We start from the raw sequence: 21,540 nt of genomic DNA, 5'->3' as shown, positions 1-21,540 counted from the left end.
CACAACCCCCATCTCTTCCATCCATGATTGTAGCCTAAGGAGTAAGACGCGTGCAAATACTTTCCGCGAACTATCTATTAAACTAATAGGTCTATAGTTGGTTGGGAGGAGTGGGGAGCCCTTTTTAAAAATCTCAATTATTTCCGCACCAAGCCAGCTCGAGGGAATCTTCATGCCTTGCATGATTGCATTAAAAAGCATCCAAAAATATGGGTCCCAGATAGCAGGTTCGCTCCTGAAGAGGTCTCCAGGTATCTTATCCAGGCCTGGTCCTTTATTTCTTTTAAGCTTATGCTTGGACCCGTGACACCATCAGACGAAGGGATTAGATCCCGGTTTGCTGAGGGACAAGCAACTGACGGGTCGCAGCCATTGGCAAGATCATCACCGGGCAACCGCTCCTTGGCATAAAGGGATTGAAAATGCTCCCGCCAGACCTGTTCATCCAGGTTTCGTTCAGCCGCACTTTGGGGGGGTAGTCATTCCTAAGTTTACAACTCCCCAGAAGGTCCCCTAATGCAGTTTTCATAGTGGCCCAATTTTCATCTTCCCACCTTTGCTTAGCTTCTAGTGTGACAGCTTTATAATTTGCTCTTGCTGATCTTATTAAAGGCCGGTCTTTGGCTTTGATAGATGTTACTAATGCCTTTTTAGCCTTACGGCAAGAGGTATTATACCAAGGGTGGGAGGGCCACTTATCCTGCTTCATAATTTTATTTGGGTAAAAAAATCAAAAGTGGCTTTTCCTAATTTGGCATGATTCATTTTGGCCTGCTGTAAATCTATACTATCCATGCTTAGGCTACTTAAAGTGGACGCATCTATAAGAACAGGTAACAAGGCATCATATAAACTGCCCAATTTGTCTTCAGATTGGCAAAAATGTGTCCATCTCACTCTCTTCCTGCAATTGGAAACCACCACCCTAGAATCAATGGGGTTATCTGAGAGAGACAAACTTCCCATGTTCAAAGCTTTAAGTTCTACTACTAGCGCATAATGGTCGCTATCTAGACGTGGGATAATTTTGAAATCCATCATCCTATCCCAGGAATGCGAATTAATAAAAATATAGTCTAGTATAAACCCACGGTTTTTGCTGTAGAACGTATAACCATTCGATGATTCAGATAAGGATCTCCCATTGCAAGCTCGTAAAGAGTGTCTCACTGTGAGACAACTCATCTGAATCACCAATGGAGACCATTTTTTAACTTTAGGACATCTTGACTGGAATTTTTTAAAAATGGTCCTCATCAAATAAGTTATCAGGGGGTAATCCCTCAAGCAGTTCAAACTGGCAGTTAAAATCCCCTCCTAATCATTTGATTAGCATCATATATTATGTAGCACAATTTTTACAATGATGATGAGTTTATGTCCTGTTTCTATGTCTATACCAAACTATGGGGCACATTATGATGTCGGAAGGACCGCCGGCAGTGGCAGTCCTTCCGCCATTACACAGGAAATTCCCACTGCCAAATTAGGATGGCGGTGGGAATTTCAATGTGTCCGCGGCGGACGGAAAGTCCGTCCACCACGGTTCCACAAGGCGGTCCTTTTTTCTCCCACCTTGCGGAACCCGGAATCAGGACAGCATTGCGGCGGTGCCTGTAGGGATTATGGTATCCCTTTCGGCCTGTTTTTGTGCGGTGGTTATCCCGCCGCAAAAAGACAGGCGGAGACTGCATTCGGGGGCCTGTTGGGAACGTGTGTGGGGAGGGTGCACTAGGGGGTACCAGTACCCCCTGCGTTTCCATGCACCAAGTGGCAGGCACCTCTTGGTGCCTGCCACGTTGTGCAGTGAAATGCTGTACATGCACTTTTGACATTGCTTACGGTGCTGCAGCCAGCAGCACTGCCTGCAATCTTAAAAGCCCATGATGCGCCCACCAGTATGGCAGGCGCATCCTAATATGTGTGGTAGGACCGCTGCACGTCTGGTGGGCGGTCACAGCGCCGCTACGATGGCGGGCACACTGATGTTCTCCCTCCATCGTAATGAGCCCCTATGACACCTCTTTAAACCATGATGAAGGCATGGTTCTTCACTTCTCAGAAACTATAAATGTGTCAGTACTGGGATGTGTGCCAGACTTTTCAGAGACTTTCTCAAGATTTTTTGTTTGCTTATTTGATTTACGCTTAGAGACTTTTCCTTACTTTCATACTGAGCAGTCCCCATTTTGGACTGTAATCCGACTTCATAGTTAGACTTTTCATTGCTTTAGATCTGACTGGTCTCCATGTTAGACTGGCACAGATATATATTTTTCTCCTCCCTCGGTGGCAGACTACTTGTTGGTCCGCTTGTTGATTACTCTTCCTTTACTTAGAAACAACGTAGTTTTTTGTTAGTTCATTGCTGAACTATATGTGGTTATGGCTTATTCCCTTATGTAATGGCCGCTGGTAATGAATGAATGAATGAATACGTTCTTATAGAGCGCATGGCTACCCTTAGGCATCCCAGCGCTATTAAACCAGAGTGCTACCCTAGACCCTCATTTGAATAAAAGAGTCTTCAGTTGCTTCCTGAAAGCAAGATGGTCACCTACATGCCTGATGTTATCTGGTAGCCAGAAAGGAGAGTTGACGACCTCCCATTCGGGCTCGCTTCACCCTAGGTACTACAAGCAGATTGTGCTGGTTAGATCTTAGTGCTCTGCAGGATTGATGACGACGAAACAAAGGGTGAAGGATAGTAGGACCTTCATTCCAGATGGACTTGTGTGCCATACACATAATTTTAAACGTGATTCTCTCATGAATCGGCAGCCAATGGAGAAGCCGCAGTGCAGCCTTAGCAGAGCTGCGTCTAGGTACATTCATCAGCAGCCGCGCTGCACAGTTCTGCACTGATTGCAGGGTTTGTATGGTGCCTGCTGGGGCCCCAAAGTAAACCGCATTTGCATAGTCCAGCCGTGAAAGGATCAACGACTGGACCAGAATCCGTCTTGCCTGAAAGGGAAGGAGGCTCAGGACCTTCCTGAGGATCCTAATCAGTCCATAACAGGACGCTGCCACCTTCTTTGCCTGGACTTGAAAGCCCAAAAAAGAGTCCAGCCATACCCCCAGACTCTTTATGTGGGTCTTGGGCGGGGGAGGAGGACCAAGACAATTAGGCCACCAAGGGTCAAGCTTAAGAGGGGCTTTATGGCCCAACAGCATAATATCTGTTTTTGACCCATTAAGTTTTAAAAAGGAGGCAGTCATCCACTCCATCACCTTGACGAGGCAAGGGGTTAGATTATGAATCCCCTGATCTATGGCATCATCCCTAGTCAGAGAGACAACCAACTGTGTATCATCAGCGTAGGTGACAAGCTGAATACCCCAGGGAAGCACCACTTCAGCCAATGGTCTCATGTAGATGTTAAACATGGTAGGGCTGAGTGAAGATACCTGGGGAACGCCGTGATACAATTGAAGTTGGTTTGATGACACCTCCTCTTCAAAAACTGAGAAGAATCTCTCCGACAAAAAGGAACTAAGCCATCCAAGGGCCATTCCAGAGACCCCGGCAAGGCGGAGCCGGTGGAGTAGGAGGGGATGGTTGACCGTGTCGAATGCTGCGCTGAGGTCCAGCAGGACCACCGCAGCGCAGCCTCCGGCATCAACGATGCTCCTGGTCGCCTCCACCACCTACACCAGCGCGGTCTCTGTCCCCTTCCTGGCTCTGAATCCCGTCTGGGAGGGGTGGAGAGCTCCTGTGGTCTCTATAAAAGACGATAAAACATGGTTCACATGTTTTTCGGCTATCTTGCTAAGTCCTGGTAGTAAGGAGATAGGCCTGTAGTTGGCTAGATCATTGGGGTCAAGGTTAGGTTTTTTCAAAAGAGCCTTGACTTTGGCCAACTTCCAGGTGGGAGGCACTACTCCCGTCTCTAGAGAGATATTGATGACATGCATTATGGCGGGACATACCGTCCCTGGTACCTTTTTAAGTGCGGACGGTGGGGCCACATCCAAAGGTAAGACTGACTTAAGGTTTATGAGGAGGCGTTCGACAGTGGCCAGATCCAGCAGGGGGAAAGTCGCAAGGCGATTCTGGGTGTCCAGACTCACCTCCTCCGGTGTCCACTTACTCTCCTCGATGCTGGCATACTGGTCTATAACCCCAAAGCCAGAATATATGTCATCAACCTTAGCGATGAAGAAGGCTGCTAGGTCCTCACAGCGTTTCAGGGGATCGGTTGATGCTCTAGTGGCCAGAGTAGGAGTGACCAGTTCTTGAAATATTTTAGATATTTCCCTTGGCCTGTTGGCTGCTTCTGAGATTTTATCCTGGAAGTACGCTGATTGCGCAATTATCAACTGGTTTTTAGGTTTTGCTTGGCAATGCGTACGAAGTACGCATGCGCTAGCAAAATCCTTATGTTTCTCTGTGGGGTCGGGTATCCGCCCCCTCCTCGCCCCCTCCTCCCATTGGCCTGCTCCATAAATGGAGGCTAGCCATTGGGAGCCGGATCTGTCCGTCAAGGCCGGACCAGATTCGGGGGCGTTCCCGCAATTTTTTCCCTCTCCACCCACTTCGGATCGTCATCGCGGCGGAGGGTGTGTGTTATTTTATTTTTTTTGAGTCGGCTTGTTTTCGTCTTTTTCAAGTGTCTGTTGTTGGAGTTGGCTGCGAGATTCGAGTTCCCACGAGGCGATCAGGTAAGGAGCATTTTGTTTATAAAAGTGCGTGTGCGCCGTGATCCTCCCGCCCCCCCCTGCCGCTTCTGTGTCTTTCCCGCCCCCCCCCCCGCTTCCCTGTCTTTCCTTGCTCTTATGACCGGTCACATGGCTTGGCTTCACATTTGACGGTCTTAAACCCTATTTGCCAAACCACTAAAGTAGGCAGAGTAAAGACACGTTTCCGGAACGCCTGCAGAAATACTTAATCCCTGGTAGCTGGTCCGCCCACAATGATGGGCCCGAGCAGAGGAGCAGAATGAGGTGACCGACAATTAAAAGTGATTAATACCCAACTGCATTATGCAACAACACAACAAACACCCGCTACCCGCCCTCAACAAAGACAGGCATGCAAGCAACCTGTGGCTATCTGCAGCATAGGCTTGCTTCGCACTCACGGAGTCTTGTGTGCAGGCAAATAGGAGTTAAATTCAGCAATCCCAGCATTTTGAGTGGCAGGGACAAGCTCTGCATTCCAGACAGGATGCCATTAAGCAATACAGGCCGCAAGAGCAGGCTTAAGCTGCTCAGAAATGCACGAATCAAGTTGGAAAATGTTGCAAGGCGCCTGCCTAATTCCCACCTTTTCAAACATTTTATTTTTGGTGTTTACGCAGGTTGGAGAATTGTTTTGTATAAGATTCACTGGTCGCCAGCTTTACTTTGTGATGCATCCCTGACAGACGACGAACCCCCAACCCTCTCCCCCCCCCATACACGCATCCTCGTCGTTATCGCAGGAATGCTGAAACTCAAACACAGCCTTACAAAGAAAACCTTGACGCTGTCGCAAAAAAAATAAAAAAACACATCCCGAGAGGATGCTGGCAAGCAGCACCGCCTGGCCTGAACTGACTGCGAGAGGCCCGTCCGGCACGGCCTGGAGAAAAAATATACCAAGACAGCATCAGCGGCCGATAAGGTGAAAGACGATGGGTAACAAGTCGCATACACAGTTTCAGCACAGAAAACGCTTGTGCGTGGGGCTTTCCACAAGGCTTACCACTGGCATCCTCTCCAGGGAAAGATGACCAATGCAATCAATGCCTGCCCTGCTGCACGTGAAGAGATGGGAGCCCGATGCAGCCGGCACACCGACCCTTCAGCCGCAGGAAGTGCATCTGGCAGCAGCTTGCACACAGGTCTGATGGCCAAACGGAGGGGGGCCGTGCAAACCTCCTATTTGTGTGTTTTATTGCGAAGAAGGGTCACTACTGGCGTGGCATCGCTGCAATAGGTGGGGTAGGTGTGCAAACAATTTCACTTTCAAAAAGGTAGCACCAGAGCAGGTTCCACCTACCGTAAGACTTTGGGAGTTAAGTGTCACTGCTGTGCTCTGAAAGTGCAGATGGGTAATGTAGCAGCCACAAGTCAAGGAGGCAGACGACCAATAGGTACAAGTAGAAAAGTCTACACTCAACTAGCAGGCACGTGGCAAGGTACGCAGGACGGTGGTATCCAGCTGCCCCATCAACTTCAATAACCGGGATAAATTGAGCTCTGCTACTAGTTTTGATGACCCAGGTTAGTAAAGTGCTCAGTAATTGTAATAATGGGCCGTTAAGAAAGCAACAAAAAAATGCCCCTCAGGTCTTTCAGTTGTTGGTAAGATTGTCCCAGAATAAGGCGCTGTGAAATTTGCTGTTACTGCACCTATTATCTCCTCAAATAGTTACAGTAATATGTGCTTTGTGGGGCTCGCAGTGTGGGGGGGATCTGTGTGGGTGTGTGGGGGGGCTCTGTGTGGGTGTGTGGGGGGCTCTGTGTGGGTGTGTGGGGGGGCCTCTGTGTGGGTGTGTGGGGGTCCTCTGTGTGGATGTGTGTGGGGGGGCTCTGTGTTGGGGGGGCTCTGTGTGGGTGGGGCTCTGTGTGGGTGTGTGGGGGGGCTCTGTGTCGTTGTGTGTGTGGGGGGCTCTGTGTGGGTGTGTGGGGGGGGGCTCTGTGTCGGTGTGTGGGGGAGGGCTCTGTGTGCGTGTGGGGGGGCTCTCTATGGGTGTGTGTGTGGCATTTGCGAGAGATTAAGCTATTGCCATTGAAAATGGCAATGCCATTTATTTATCTGTTTTCAAAACCAACACATAAATAAAAAAGTTGTCATTCACAATGCCAATAGCTCTAACTTTTGCAAAGGCAAAACCGTTGCATTGTAAATGCTTGTTATATGATCTGATCAGAACCCTATATTCTTCTCTAGCTGGAATGGAGAAATCTTTCCTCCATTTCCTCTCCGCTCGTTTGCATCTTTGTTTAAGTTCTTTTAAATCCCCCGAGTACCAGGGTTTTTTATTAGGGCCGGTCCTGTGACAGACTAATTTCTTGGGAAGGATGGAGTCCAAAGAGGATTCAAGCCACCTGTTAAAGGCTTCATTGGCCTGAATGGGGTCATCACAGGGAACTGGGGGAGATCTCCTCAGGGCCGCTTCCCAATCTTCCGCCGATAACCTAGACCAAGTCCGACTCAATCTTTTTGAGAGGCTAGGTGTATAATTTTGATCCGATGGGGACCAGGCAAATGAAAGCAGAGCATGGTCTGACCACGTGACAAAGCTGGGCGAATTACAAGTAATGTTACTTAAGTTAGTAAAAAAATTGTCCAAAAGATGGCCTGCTATATGGGTGGGACCTGATACTATTTGTTCTAGTTGTACTACCCTCAACGTGTCAGTCAAAGACTGCGCTGGCAGTGCCTCTGTTTCATCAAGCTGAATATTAAGGTCCCCCAAGATGGAATAATTAGAGTAGCTACTAATAGGAAGTGAGATCTTCTCTAAAAGATTATTACAAAAGTCACGATAATCTCCAGGCGGCCTATATACAAGGATACCTGAAAAGGTACAAGTGGGAGAGAGGGAGATGGAAAAGCCCAAGCTCTCACAGTCTAGGAGAGGACTCCCTGATGTACGACAGACAAAAGCAGTTTTATAAATGATAGCTACCCCCCCCCCTTTGTCCTAAACTCCGGTCTTGCCTACAGATGGAATAATCTGATGGAAGCGCCCGTACTATATTAGTTTCTGTGAGCCACGTTTCCGTGAGGAAAAGGGCGTCGGGTTCTAGCTCCTCAAGAAGTAAGCAAATTTCTATCGCATGCTTCAGAAAGGAACGACAGTTAAGCAAAGCAAAAGAATAAGATTTTGATTTGCCTGGTTCTAGACCTGTGTGTTTGCATAGGGGGCATGCTAAACTTATCTCCTCTAACAGGGTCTTTTGAGGGCAGCAGATCTTTGCCCTGTCTCTGATCTCTTGCAACTCCTTATTGCTATACCTCGGCAGTTCCATGGGTCCAAGTCCCATCCAGTAAAGCACCAGGCCCCGCCTGTCCTGTCCTGTCCCTGCCTGGCACGGACGGGCACAGACGGGCTTTCCTTGGGTGCTCCTTTGGCGCGGAAAGCGCGTCGCTGTCGCGTACGCTGGCGCGTAGGGAGGGCGTCTGCTTTTAAGTGTTTGGACGAGTCGTGTCAGGCGCCTCTTAGCAAACACTAGAGCAGCAACCTGCCCCTACACAATATGGCCGCCAAAGTTATCGGCCCCTCAATGCCACAGGCACAATTCTGCTCCTAATCGGCTGATAAGTGGAGAAAAACGGGTCCGAATGGAGCGCAAATCCGAGTGAGCCTAAGTGCTCAAAGTAAAAATTAAAACACACTGGGTGGTGGGAGAATTACAATTTCGATTCCTAATTACAATTTCGATTCCTAATAAGTGCAGTAAAATGGTTTTAATAACAATGGAACAGCAACACTAGCTCCCGGCTTTTCGCCTCAGGAGCAACTAAGATCACAAGTCTTTGGTCTTGGTAATTGGCTTAGTGTTTATGCATTATTGGTGATAATTTGAGTCTGACTGACAAGCTACTTTTTGTCATCCTAAATTAAAAATTCTCACATTTTCAATAGAACGTTTTGACTTTGAATTGAATCCTGCAAAGTTTTTCTTTTATTTTTTTAATTGCCCCGTCTTTTAGGATTCCCATGACCCAAAGCTGTGTTTTGACCCTTTAAATGTATTAGTGCAAAGCGCTTTCACATGCAGTTACAATTGATACACCTGACCATTGCTCTGTGCAATCTGCAGAGAGGCCAAGGATTGGGTGAGCATGTACTCTGTCCCCCTTTATGGCCCATTAAAAGCAACTATGAGAAACCTTCACTGTGTTCGGCCTGAACTCCTTAATCGTGTCCTATGCACAATCTGAACTACCATAATGTACATAGTGGCGAATTATTCAAACAACGTACTATTCATGAGAAGTATGTTGCATGAAAAAACTGCAGAACACCCCATCAAGGAAAAAAGCAATAACTCTTAGCAAATGAAAGAGTAGTAAAACATGAAACATAAACATCGCTCTTCCCTGACTGAGATGAAAGTATCTGATTTGGCTGGCTGCAGCTGACGACAGTGGTGGGGCACACAGGGGCCAGGACACATTGAGACTGGGCAACACCGTCCCGAGTAACCCTCCTCCCCCGAGCAACGCCACCAGAGATAATACATAAATATGAGCATTTTGGAAAACAATTATGATTTCCCACATATATGTGGAGGTTTTGTCTTCATTTAAAATGTGTTCCATTTGAATTTTATAAAAAGACATTTACTGCTTTGAGTATTTCTACTTGTACAGTCCACAGAGAATGTATCTACCTCTTGAATACGTCATACAAACACCCTAATTAATGAACAAAATGAAATCTCTGTGAAACACCCTGTTTGCTTCCTGCTATTGCATTACATAGTTCCACTTTCAGGTTGGGGTGCCTTCAAAATGTCTGGCTTTCTCTACAGTGAGTTTAAATAACTATACTTTGATTTCTAACAATGCCTTCTAACGGAGTGATAAATCCATTATTGTCTACCATGGAGGTTAGCTACTTGGTGCCACGAGCCCCCCGACCCCCACAATCCAAAACAAATACAAGTGTTGCTCCTCTCGGCTCGGCTTCGGCTGTGGGCATTCTTTCCTGTTACTATGGAGAAGAAACCTGTTCTGCTGAAGAAGGAATCCCTTATATATACCACTTTTAGTATGGGCCAGTCCCTGCTCCTCTAATTGAATGAAGGAAGCCCAGTTCTTCACTTGTCTGTCTTGGCAGTGGTGGCATTCCCAGTTGAAGCCAATAATTAACTAGTTTCTTCTTTCCTGGTAAATATTGTCTTAACAGTCAAACAATTATAGGATCAAAACTGAATACTCCTTCTGTACACCATCATAATGATTCCTAATCAGGGCATCTATAAGCCTTAGGGTTCTGAGTGTATCTGTCATATAGATGAACTGTCTTGGTGAGCTTACCAAAAAGATGGAACTCTTCAAAAATGTTCATTGTAGAGACGTCAAAAAAGTGGATGTCCCGACTGGTAGTGGCAACCGCTATTTTGTGCACATTTGGCATGTACACTGCATCAGTCGTCCAAGACTTGAACCTCCTTTTCCCGACTTGTGTATTGCTGGCATCATCTGCAATCTGCAACAATAGTGCTGCATCAAAAGTAGAGCATGTGCAATGTATGAGACGAAACAAAATGTTAGTTAGGTTAATGGATAGCAGTCCTTATCGCACCTGCCAGAGGTGAGGCATTTTGAGCTGTCATACTCACTTGGCCTGCCTATTTTTAGGTATTAGTGATTAGTGGTGCTGGAAGCTTGAGTTTTCTATGTAAGTGTGAGCTCCTAAAACTCTTTGTCAGTGTGCATTGCATCAATTCAGATACCTCAAAGAGTCCAAAATAGGTATTGTGGCAACCAAAGAGTATTTTGTGATCCATCCCTAGCTACAGAGTGAAGGACAAGTGACCATCTAGAGGTAATCTGCTACTGTTATCGATGGAGCGCTGTACTAATCACTGTAGTCCAGTAACCATTCAGTTCTGCATTGTTTGTTAGAATGGGTCCACAGGTCTGGACTGGTCAATGGTAGGGGTTTGGCTTCCAATCTAGGGTGACTCACCACCAGGTCTGTCAAGGTCTTTCTTTGTAAAAAAAAACACCATGTCAGACGTTCCTGGAAAAATAAGTATATTGTTCTCAAAAAACAGTAAATACCTCGAAAAGTATTTTAGGAAAACCAGTTATTTATCTTCATGTCAAAGTGTAAAACACTATTAATAATAATGTATTAGGTCACAACATTGAAATAAATATATTAAGATTTTTAACCAGCTGTCAGTGTAATCATTGGTGTACATATTGTAACAATAAAGTATGTAGGATAATCATATCAACATACAGTACTTGCATATTGAGGTCTATAATACACAGTAGGAAATGTCCTCACATGATGACATTTACAGCTTAACATCTCATCAGCTTCTATTAAAGGTGCAACTAGAACGTCTTATATCACTAACCAGCATTGAGTGAGAAATAAGCAATCAGCTGTCAAAATGCCTTGGTCGCTGTCTATCAGAAGGTACTGAAGTGTAGGCTTGCATGATCTAACCATGAATGAACAAGCATGATCATTATAAAATGCCTACATAGGTTTAAATGCCAGTGAAATAGATCCTCAGTGGAAAAATAGACCTCAGAGAAGTATTAGTCTCCTGCTACCGTGTCTGGTTACCCATAATGACTATCACTTTTAAAAAGAATGATATCAAAGTGTATTTTAACATTTAGATTTACATTATTGATTGACGATGACATGACAGGGAAGAGAGCTAAATTCAGATGACCTCTATTGGAATTCAAGACTTCAATAAATATTATTTTCTTCAGCAAATGAATGCGTTGATCGAACCAATGGCACAGTTGAGGTTTGGTCCTCTGACCATCATGATTTATGCCGGTTTATAACTGGTTTAGCTTTTAAGATACATTTTATTGTTCAAATACACAATTCAAATCATTCAATATCTTCTTGATAAGAATCAATGTAACACCCACTCCCTTTTCTGTGTTCTCTCCAATCTCCCTTGGATTTCTGTGGAGAAGAAAGACGTAGATTCTATTTAATTGCCAAACAAGGGAGATGTTGGGTACATTGGTGGCATATTAACAGTAATCTTGGTTTTTGTCTAAACTACCTCAGTCCTTGTTAATAGAAGAAGCTGATATAAACTGATTCTGAAAGAGTCCACAAGCTCATTAGTAACAAACCATCTATATCTTATTTATATATATGAGATCTATAATAAAGAAGGATGTTAATCTGCCATTTCACTTTATCATATTCGATTTGTTGTTTCTTTTCATAGGAGAAACAATCAGCTGTAATCACTACAGTACTTAATAATTAAAGAAACATTCCTAAGGAAAGTGTTCATGTTCTGTTCCTTCAATTCCTTTACACCAGATATAGCAACTAAAATAGGGGCCAGAAATAAAACTATGTTTAAGAAGGGACTTCGTGCAACCATATAAGTTTGGACATTTCACAATTTGATGTATATTTACTGCCTTATTTGAAAGTATAAGCTGTTCCGTCTCGAGAATTTAAATAACCTGCATATTCTATTATTGAAATCCGGATATGCAAAAAAGCATCCATTAAACACCAAGTCTCCATCATCTCCTAATCAGTTTAGGCATTTGTCAGAATGCCTGCATGTCTGGCATTGAGATCACCTGTTGGCAAAAACAAACTTCAACAGAAACCAGGCTCTTTAATTTAGCGAGCTAATTGATTACAACCTTGCTTTCACTCCCACTGACAGATAGGAATGCACCAGAAATATTTTCTTGTATGAACGTAAGACTCCTGGAATATCCTAACAGGCATACCATTAACACTAGTAAAATTCTAAGCATCTCTACTCAACAGCCAGGGCAAATGATGTGAAGCCTGGTATGTGTGAAAAAACAAATCACACCATAAAATGTTCAACTTGGAGGTGATTTTGGGACCCCGTTGGCTTAGTGATGATGCACTTCAAGTTGTTGGACCCAGAATGCCTTCAGGTAAAATGCCAAACATAAATTGCATTTGCTAATGGCAAAATTCAAACACTTCAGACACCCATGTGTTTTCTGTTTATGCACCTAGGATCCTCAGCAACACTCTGTTTTATTAGGACCACCGTAACCCTGTTCTAATTTAGGAGAGAGTTGAAGAAACATCTCTTTAAAGAACACTTCATCACAATGAGTTAGTAGTGCACTTCAGCGCCCAGAAATCAGCTACCTCTCCAATCACTTGTTGACTCTATTCCTGTCTTTAATACTGCACTAGACTCCACTGCCTTTTGACTTGGTTTAAGGTATACAAGTAACACATCCATGCACATACATACCAAGCCATGCCAAAAAATGTCCATGCTAAAGGCAGGATTTTTGGGCCTGAGGTCTACTTGAGGGTACTCTTAAAGTGCTTCTTGGCCTACTAGGATGCACTGGGATTTATTTGATAGGCTTGCTGGAAATATGGGCCACAATGTCTTTGGCAGTGTCAAGAGACAAAGGGGTCCATTATGATATCGGGCGGATTGCCTCCGCCAGGCTGACGGTAGCCACCGCCAGCCTGGCGGAGGCAATCCGCCCGATATCATGACCAGATTTCCCCCCGCCATATTAGGATGGCGGGGGGGACCACGGCGGACGGAAAGACCGTCTGCCGCTTTTCCGCCCCGGAATAATATGGTGGCGGTGTCTAATAGACACCGCCAGACATATTATGATGTCTGGTTTTCAGTGCCTTTCCACGGCGGCGATGCCGCCACGGAAAGGCATGCGGTCTTCACTCTGGGGGCCCCCTGCGGGCCCCCAGAGTGAAGTACAGGTGGGGGGTGCACATGGGGGGTACCTGTGGTACCCCCCTTCATTGTCATTTACAAAGCGGCAGGCACCGCCGCTTTGTAAATTACATTGTGAAAGTGCATTTTCAGAATTGTGGCGGGCGGTGCAGAGAGCACCGCCCGCCACAATGCTGAAAATACAGGATGTGCCCGCCACTGTGGCGGGCACATCCTAATAGCACCCCCGGGACCCCCGCCCTTATGGCCGGCGGTCCCGATTTACGATGGGATGACGGGCGGGAAAAGTCCGCTCGTCATCCTAATGAGGCCCAAAGTCTTTACTTTCTTTAATAACTTTATTTGGAGGCAAAGTCAATGACCAATGGACAATAACAACATAATATTGGGTATCTCTGGGGAACATGCATAGGGGTATGAGAGAACAAAGATTTCCAAGAAGTCAGATGCATTCTTCTTTATTAAGGGTGGGAGATTGAAGGTTAACGCGAGTGTCCTTTGTCCTACTTTTGCACACCACAAGATACACGCTCTGTTTGCCTAAAGCCAGACTGAAAAGGTAGGTGTACAAGCAGACAGGGCAGGAACACAATAGACAGCTCTCTCGCCAAGGATCCATAATCATTTTGGTCTTGCCCACTGATTTCTTCCTGGATGTTACTGATCATGTTTCTGTGTTGTACTAGCCAATTGTATAGAATATCCTCTAATTTTGCAGTGGTTTTTACTCTGTACGCAGGTCTTCAAGGTGGATCTGTGACATGAAAGCCTCAGGTAAGGTCCACAGAGTCAAGGGAAGTTCCTCCGCACACAAGGAAGTCCAACTCCTGCACTTCTTTGCATGATACAGTAATTAAGGTAACTCTGTAGACCCAGATGTAGTCCATGCCTTAGGAGTCACAGCAAAAGGGCATGCTAGAAATGTTCCATACTTTATTGCCTTACTCAATGCAAGTGAAGTGAACTTTAGATGCCTCTTTATATACATGTTATGTAACAAAGTGAGTTTAAAAATGATATAATGAAATGGTGTTCGATGCGTGAGCAAGGCAGGGGATCCTGCCGAAACGTGTAGCAGCCTTACAAGACAAATAAAAGTTTGGAAATCAACCTTCGGTTTGCGGTGTCGTCTTTCTGGTATATATATGTATATATATATATATATATATATATATATAAATATATATATTTATTTCACTAAAAACAACATGTGTTGGAGGGCCGTTAAATAAATAAGATAACATTTTTGTTGTAATATACCACTGAAATTCACCAGTTATAGTTATCTCAAGTAGCTGTTACTCGAACGCTAAAATAAATATAACTCTCACCCCGCCATGCTGAGTCTTGTCATCAATGGTGTTATTTCGGATGTTACTCATGTAATTAATGATGTCATAGAACATGTCATCAGTGATGTGGCAAGAGCATGAGTATAATTACATTAGGGCTCGTATAACAGTTACTGTAGATAACTAAAGCTGCAGTATTTCAGTAGTTTCCTTCATTTAAAATTTGGGGCCAGATGTAGGTAATTTCCATTTACCGATTCATAAATACCGACTCATACCGAATCGGTATTCCTGAATCAGTAAATGGTATGTAGGTAAAAAATCGGTAAATGGTACCGAATCGGTATGACTCGGTAACCAAAATCGGTAATTACCGAATCGGAATAATCCGAATCGGCTTTTTCTGAATCGGTGAAACCCAAGCATCCCTATGGGCCACATGGCCCATAGGAATGAATGGGATTCACCGAATCGGAAAAAGCCGTTTCGGAATTTACCGAATCGGAATTCACCGATTCGGTAATTACCGAATCGGGAGTTTGAAACACGCCATGTGAGCCTGCCAACCAATCAGGGACAGCCTACACACCCCACAACCAAGGCCCTGTGAATCCAACCAATGAGAGTGAAGCACCCCACCCCAGTACCTGGGAGTGGCCACACCCATGCAGGTGGAAACCAACAGAACAAACAATTCTTCAGAGGAGCGAGGAGCAGAGCATCCACAGGCAAGCAGAGTGAAAGGATGGAGGCACAGGAAGGCCAAAAGGATGGTGGTCAGAGGAAAAGGAAGACAAAGTTCAGCCCAGAGGAACTACAGGTGGCTGTGGATGAAATAGTAAGCCACTACAGCCAAATATTTGGGAAACAGTCGCTGCATGTTGCAGAGACTGTGAAGAGGAACATTTGGATAGCCATTCAGGCCAAAGTCAATGCTATTGGTGTCACCCACCGGGAGATTGAGGACATCAAGAAGAGGTGGTATGACCTGCGCATCGTGACGAAGAAAAAATTAGCTGCACAGAAAAAGGATGCGGGTTTGACTGGAGGTGGCAGGAGCAAAGCACCAAAACTGACACCAATAGAGGAGCTAGTGGAAACCACCATGGGGCCAGAATGCATCCATGGGATAGGAGACCTGGATAGCACAGCGAAAGCAGCGAAGAAACAAGGTAAGAGGCATGTTCCCACATCCACCCCCAGCAACCCAACCCTGTACCCCACTGTGTACACACATCACACTGCAGAAGAGCTCGGATTTTGTGGCAGCAATGCATCATGGTAGACGTAGTCATGTATACATAGATGCAAAGTACACCACACATGACTCAGCAAGGCATGCCACACACATCACCAAACAAGCAATGTGCACTGTGCAAAGGTGTGCAGACTATTTAATTAAGAACCACACACAGACAAACAACAACATTGGCCCTATGTCAATTTGAATCCACAGGAGAGTCGTCACACAGTTCAGCACCGCCGAGGGAGGAGAGGGCAGCACCAACTAAAAGAGGGGAGAAAGAAAAGAGGAAAAGTTGTCACAGCGCAGGAGAAGGAGGGAACGATCCCACCCATGAGCCATCATCTCCAGACCCACCCACTACACCTGTCCCAATGTCCCCTCTGTTGTTTGGAACTCCTGACCTCACAAACACACCCAGTGCAATGTCCAGAGGGTCCATGCCGGGAGGGGAAAGTAGCCATGCGGAGCCCCCACAGATGATCCTGCAGACCTCTGAATCAGAGGATGAGGAAGATGTCCCCCAAAAGAGTGCACCAGTGGCTGACAGGCCAAGACCAACTATTGCAGCAGGCGCAGCGCGCACCATTGTCCTTGGCAGGAGGGCACGTGAGGGTGGGGAGGGCCAGGAAGGGGAGAGCGTCTTCTGTGGCCTGGAGAGCACGATGGTGAAAGTACAACGCCAGCAGGCCAAATCACTGCAAGCCATGCATAGGCAGGTTCGCTGTATGAACACCAAAATGTCCAACATGGACAAGGGCATAAGCCAAATGGCATCTAGCTTGGAGGTGATTGCACAAGGGATCACAGACATCTCAACATACATGGGAGTTCTCTCCGACAAGTTGGACAGGGATCATCTCCAGCGTGCCAGGGAACGACAGTACATGCGCCAACAGACAAAGGCCGTGAGTAGGTTCGCAACCAATACAGCACTCCTCTGCAGACGCTCCATTTCAATGCAGGAAGCAATAGAGCACTGCTGCACAGACTTAACATGGGGCATGGGTAGAGTGACCTCTGCGATGGAGCAGATGTTGAACTCCAACACAGGCAATGCTGGTGACACGGGTGTGGAGGAGACTGAGGGGTCAACCAGCAGGAGTGGCTCCAGTACACCTGTAACGGAGGTGCGCCGGAGCGGCAGGCACAGCCATGCGGAGTCAGGCACCAGCAGGGAAACTGAAGGACAGGCACCAAAATCCCGCAATGTAGTGCGAGGACGCAAGCACTGACCTATGCGGGAGACAGACTCAACTGCACACAGTGACTGAAACTGAGATTGTGCAGCCAGTGACATTGACGTACATTTATGGATCCACTTCAGATGTGACTATGGTGAGGTAGTGCTGATTAAACTACTCATGTCATAAAGTATACCTGTGTATGTGTCATACTTTACCTAGAAATATCGTCGTGTTATTTCTGTCCGTCTCAATCTACCATCTAGTGCGGCTGGTCCTGTTGCCTGGGGCCCTGCATGTTCTTGGTCGTCATCTATGTTCTCATGATGTGCCAACTCCACCTCTGTGCCTTCCTTGGTAGCAAGATTGTGCAAAATGGCACAGGTGACTATTATTTTGCAACACAGGATGGGGGTGTACTGTCGCGCACCTCCACTTTTGTGGAGGCAACGGAACCTGCTCTTCAGGAGTCCAAAGGTTCTCTCCACTACGTTGCGGGTGGACCTGTGTGCCACATTGTATCGCCTTTCTGCTCTGTTGGTTGGGTTGAGGTACGGTGTCAGCACAAAGGAACGCAGGGCATATGCACTGTCACCTGGGAGAGAAGGAGAGGTACATGAGTTACATTCACATTTCACATTTAGATGAGATCCATTTCAGGGTGTGTACAACATTTTTACCTAGCAGAAATCCATCTCCAAAATCTCCATTCAGTAGCCGGGTGTATATTCCGCTGTTCTGGAATATGTAGGAGTCGTGCGTGCTGCCAGGGAATTTGGCAACTATGTCGGTGATGATGTTCCCTGCATTGCATATCACCTGCACGTTGATGGAGTGCATCGACTTACGGTTTCTGTATATGTGTTCGGTGGCTGCAGGTGGGCATAGGGGAATGTGGGTGCCATCAATGCAGCCTATCACATGCGGGAAGTGTGCCAGTCCATAGAAGTCTGTTTTAGTTTTGGCAAGTTCCGCAGGTGTGTCAGGGAACTGTATGTAATGTCCCATTCTCTGAGTCATGACATCCAGGAATTTCCTGAAAAAACGGGACAGACAGCTCTGGGATACACCTCCTACTGCATCTATCACACTCTTGTAGCTCCCAGAGGCAAGCAGGTGTATGCTACACAGCACCTGGACATGGGGAGGGATGGCGTGGGCCCTGGGTGTTGGATGATCCAGGTATGGGTGGAGGTCCCTTATTAGGTCCATGATGGTAGTGGGGTGCAGCCTGTACCTCTGGAGTATCTCAGGCTCAGTCAATTGGAACAGAGTGATCCTCTGCCTGTACACCTGCTCCTCCCTTTGCCATACCCTCAGACCTGCAGCCTGTAGCCTTCGCCTCCTCGCAATCACATAGAGTGCCGCCATTTTGCCAACACTGTTGCATTTTGGGCCCTTTTTTATAGCATGCACATGGTTACCACCTGCTTTCAGTCCATGGTAAATACCGACTCTTAAATACCGATTTTCTATGAATTCGGTATTTTTGGCCTTTCCTACATCTCGATGGCCATGTTTTCCGATTTCTTATTTACCGATTCGGTGAATAAGGACTCGGTAATTTTCGTATCGGTAAATTACGAATCGGTAATTATGTACTCGGTAAATACCGAGTCGGTATTTTTCCGATTCATATTTACCGAATCGGTCTTTTTTTGTCACCTACATCGCGTTCTCGCTATACCGGTCGGTAACGGCCAATTTTACCGATTTCAGGCCGTTACCGACCGGTATTTGGCTACCTACATCTGGCCCATAATGTTTTAACTGAAATATTCACCTAATTATAACATCACTTTAACCTTTTTTTTTCAGTGAAATTCTCTTGCTTTTTCTTTACTAAAAATAATATTATATTACCATACATAATGCTAATCCCAAAAGCCTTGCTTGGCAGTAGGTTGCCTGCAGGTCCCCCTCCCCTTAAAAAATGTTTTGGCCCCAGGAAATGATCTCCCTGGGAATTCGAGCAGGCTCAGGGAATGGGGCTGTGCACCCCCTCCCCTTAAAATAAACTATCGGACCCGGAGGATGGGGTCCCCGGTCCTCAGGCAGGCTCAGCGAGGGGGGCGGGCATGCCTCCATAACTATAACATTGATTCTGCTGCTGTACCCAGGCTTTGGCCAACTGTGGGGTGTTATTTTTTGAAAGCGCACTCTACCTCCGTCCCCCGTCTTTTGAGATGGCTGCCATCACATTGCTGTTGATGTGGTGGCAGCCAATCAAAGCTTATCTTGGGGTCTGTTTTCTCTGCTTATCCTCTGCATCATGAAGTAAAAAGCACACTTTCTGGACCAAGATCTAGCTTTCTGCAAAATTTGATGTAAATCAATTAAGTGGCTGGACAGTGGCTGTGTCTAATTTTCCTATAGAAAATTATTTGGGAAAACACATTTTTAGACCCCCCTTTTTTCACAGTCCCTGCTTGACGGATCAGCCTAAAACATTGCAGTTAGGAGCTAAGGTTGAAAAACATTTTATTCTAGAAAGTTTTGTGAAGATTCATCAAACGGCACTAAGGCTGTTAGAAAAGGATCCATGCAGCAACAGAAATGCTGTGATTGGCTGCCCGCAACCTTATCTTATCGTATCTTGACTTACAGAGCGCATAGCTACCCTAAAGCTTCCCAGCCCTGTGAGAATCAGAGCACACACCTGTGGGACTAAAAATGTAGCCAGAAAATTACTGAGAGTAAAGCCAAGTTTTAAGACGCTTTCTGAATCTGACCTCATCCAAATCAGTTTTTAGAATGATTTGCATTGAGTTCCAAAGTTTGGGGGAGAGGTATGAGAAAGATCTTCCACCCCAGTTGGCCTTTTGAATATGTGGAACTATCAAGAGACCAGTGTTAGAAGATCTTCATGTCCTGCTCGGAACATAGCTAGGCAATAAGACTCCAAACATTTGAGGTCCCTTCCCATTTATTGCCCTGTGTGTAAGACACAGTGCCTTGAATTTAAGTCTCTGCTCCACAGGAGCCAGTGTAAGGAAGTCAAGGCTTTCTTAGCAGAGGAACTTTTAGGTATTTTGTAGATGGTTCTGACCGCAGTGTTTTGCAGCACCTCGAGTCAGTTATTTAACTGATTTGGGGGAGCCCAGATATAGGAAGTTTCTATAGTCCAGACGTGAAGAGATGAAGGCCTGGGCTACCACTCTTCTGCATGACAACAGCAGTAGAGCCCGAATTTACCTCAGAATCCTCAACATGACAAAACAGGCTTCCATCGAAAGAGAGCCGTTCAACCACATCCCCAAGCTTTTCATAGGGGAGAACGGGATGGGTGCAGTCCCTAGACTATTGCCGAACCCAATGATGATACTGGGGGAGGATTGTTCCCCAGTACCATCAGTTCCGTTTTGTACCCTGACATGGTCCTGGTGCCTTAAAATGAAAGTGTTAATCTGATAGAAGAAGTCAGGGTACCTTTACCCTGGCTGTAATACTGAGGTCGCTGAGTGACCCCTAATGGACAAGACATTACCCAAAAATATTTTTTTTCTGTGTGTAGATCAGCAGATCTAACATTGTTCTCAGTGTAGCCCCCGTGTGAATCCGGGATAGATCTGCAGATCCAGTGCCCAATTAAAAAACAAATACAGCCACTCAAACACACTTATACACACTCTATTATACCCCCAAACTACCACTCATAGACCCACTCACATACCCATATAGGCACTCACACACCCACTCATAAACCCATACAGCCACTCACACTCCTACTCACAGACTCATACAGCCATTGTTATGTTATGTTAAATTATTTTTATAAGGTGCACAGCTACCCAAAAAGGGTTTCCCAGCGCATGCCTGAAAGGTGGAAAGAAAGTAATTATGAAATTAATTAAACAGCCATGTCTTTACCAGAAGTTTTCCCTGTGTAGTGGAACGCAGTGATCGTGAAGGTTGGTAAGGTTGAGCTAAGGCTTTCATATATTGGGGAGCAGTGCCGGACTTTATCTTAAATAGAAAGCTCAAGGCTTTGAACTTAACACTGCTTTCCACTTTCAGCCAGTGAAGGTCGCGTAAATAGCTAGAGATGGAATTGGCTTTAGGAATTCGGCATAGTAGTCTAGCTGCAGTGTTCTGCACTGCCTGCAGCTTCCGCAGTATATCTTTGTTGGCCCCAAGATAGAGGATGTTACCATAGTCTATTCTTGAGGTCACAAGTGCTTGGACCACCGTTCTCTGGGTGGAGCAAGGGAGCATCCAGACAACTTTTTTTAGCCATTTTTATATAGTAAAAAATTTAGCTGCCACCTTTACTACTTGCTGTCTCATTGGCAGCTGATCATCAATAATGAAGCCCAAATTACGGACCTGTTGGGTGGGCTGCAGTGGGTTTCCCATTTCGGCAGGCCAATGCTGGGGGCCCCATAGATCTTTTTTATTTCCCAGAATGAGAACCTTGGTCTTGTCGCAATTAAGTATTAGCATG

General features: G+C 45.8%; 1 protein-coding gene across 1 annotated transcript in view; it reads right to left on the bottom strand.

Annotated features, from left to right (window-relative positions):
- LOC144769415 (cilia- and flagella-associated protein 337-like) overlaps positions 1 to 21,540 on the bottom strand; it is an 817,111-nt gene that overhangs the window by 724,466 nt on the left and 71,105 nt on the right. Inside the window, exon 5 of the mRNA XM_078653507.1 lies at positions 9,980 to 10,151. Coding sequence (XP_078509633.1) covers positions 9,980 to 10,151 — 172 coding nt within the window. The remainder of the gene's footprint in view (positions 1 to 9,979; positions 10,152 to 21,540) is intronic.

Source organism: Lissotriton helveticus, chromosome 7, assembly GCF_964261635.1.
Source record: "Lissotriton helveticus chromosome 7, aLisHel1.1, whole genome shotgun sequence".
Taxonomy (NCBI): domain Eukaryota; kingdom Metazoa; phylum Chordata; class Amphibia; order Caudata; family Salamandridae; genus Lissotriton; species Lissotriton helveticus.
This window is presented reverse-complemented; position numbering and strand designations above follow the sequence as displayed.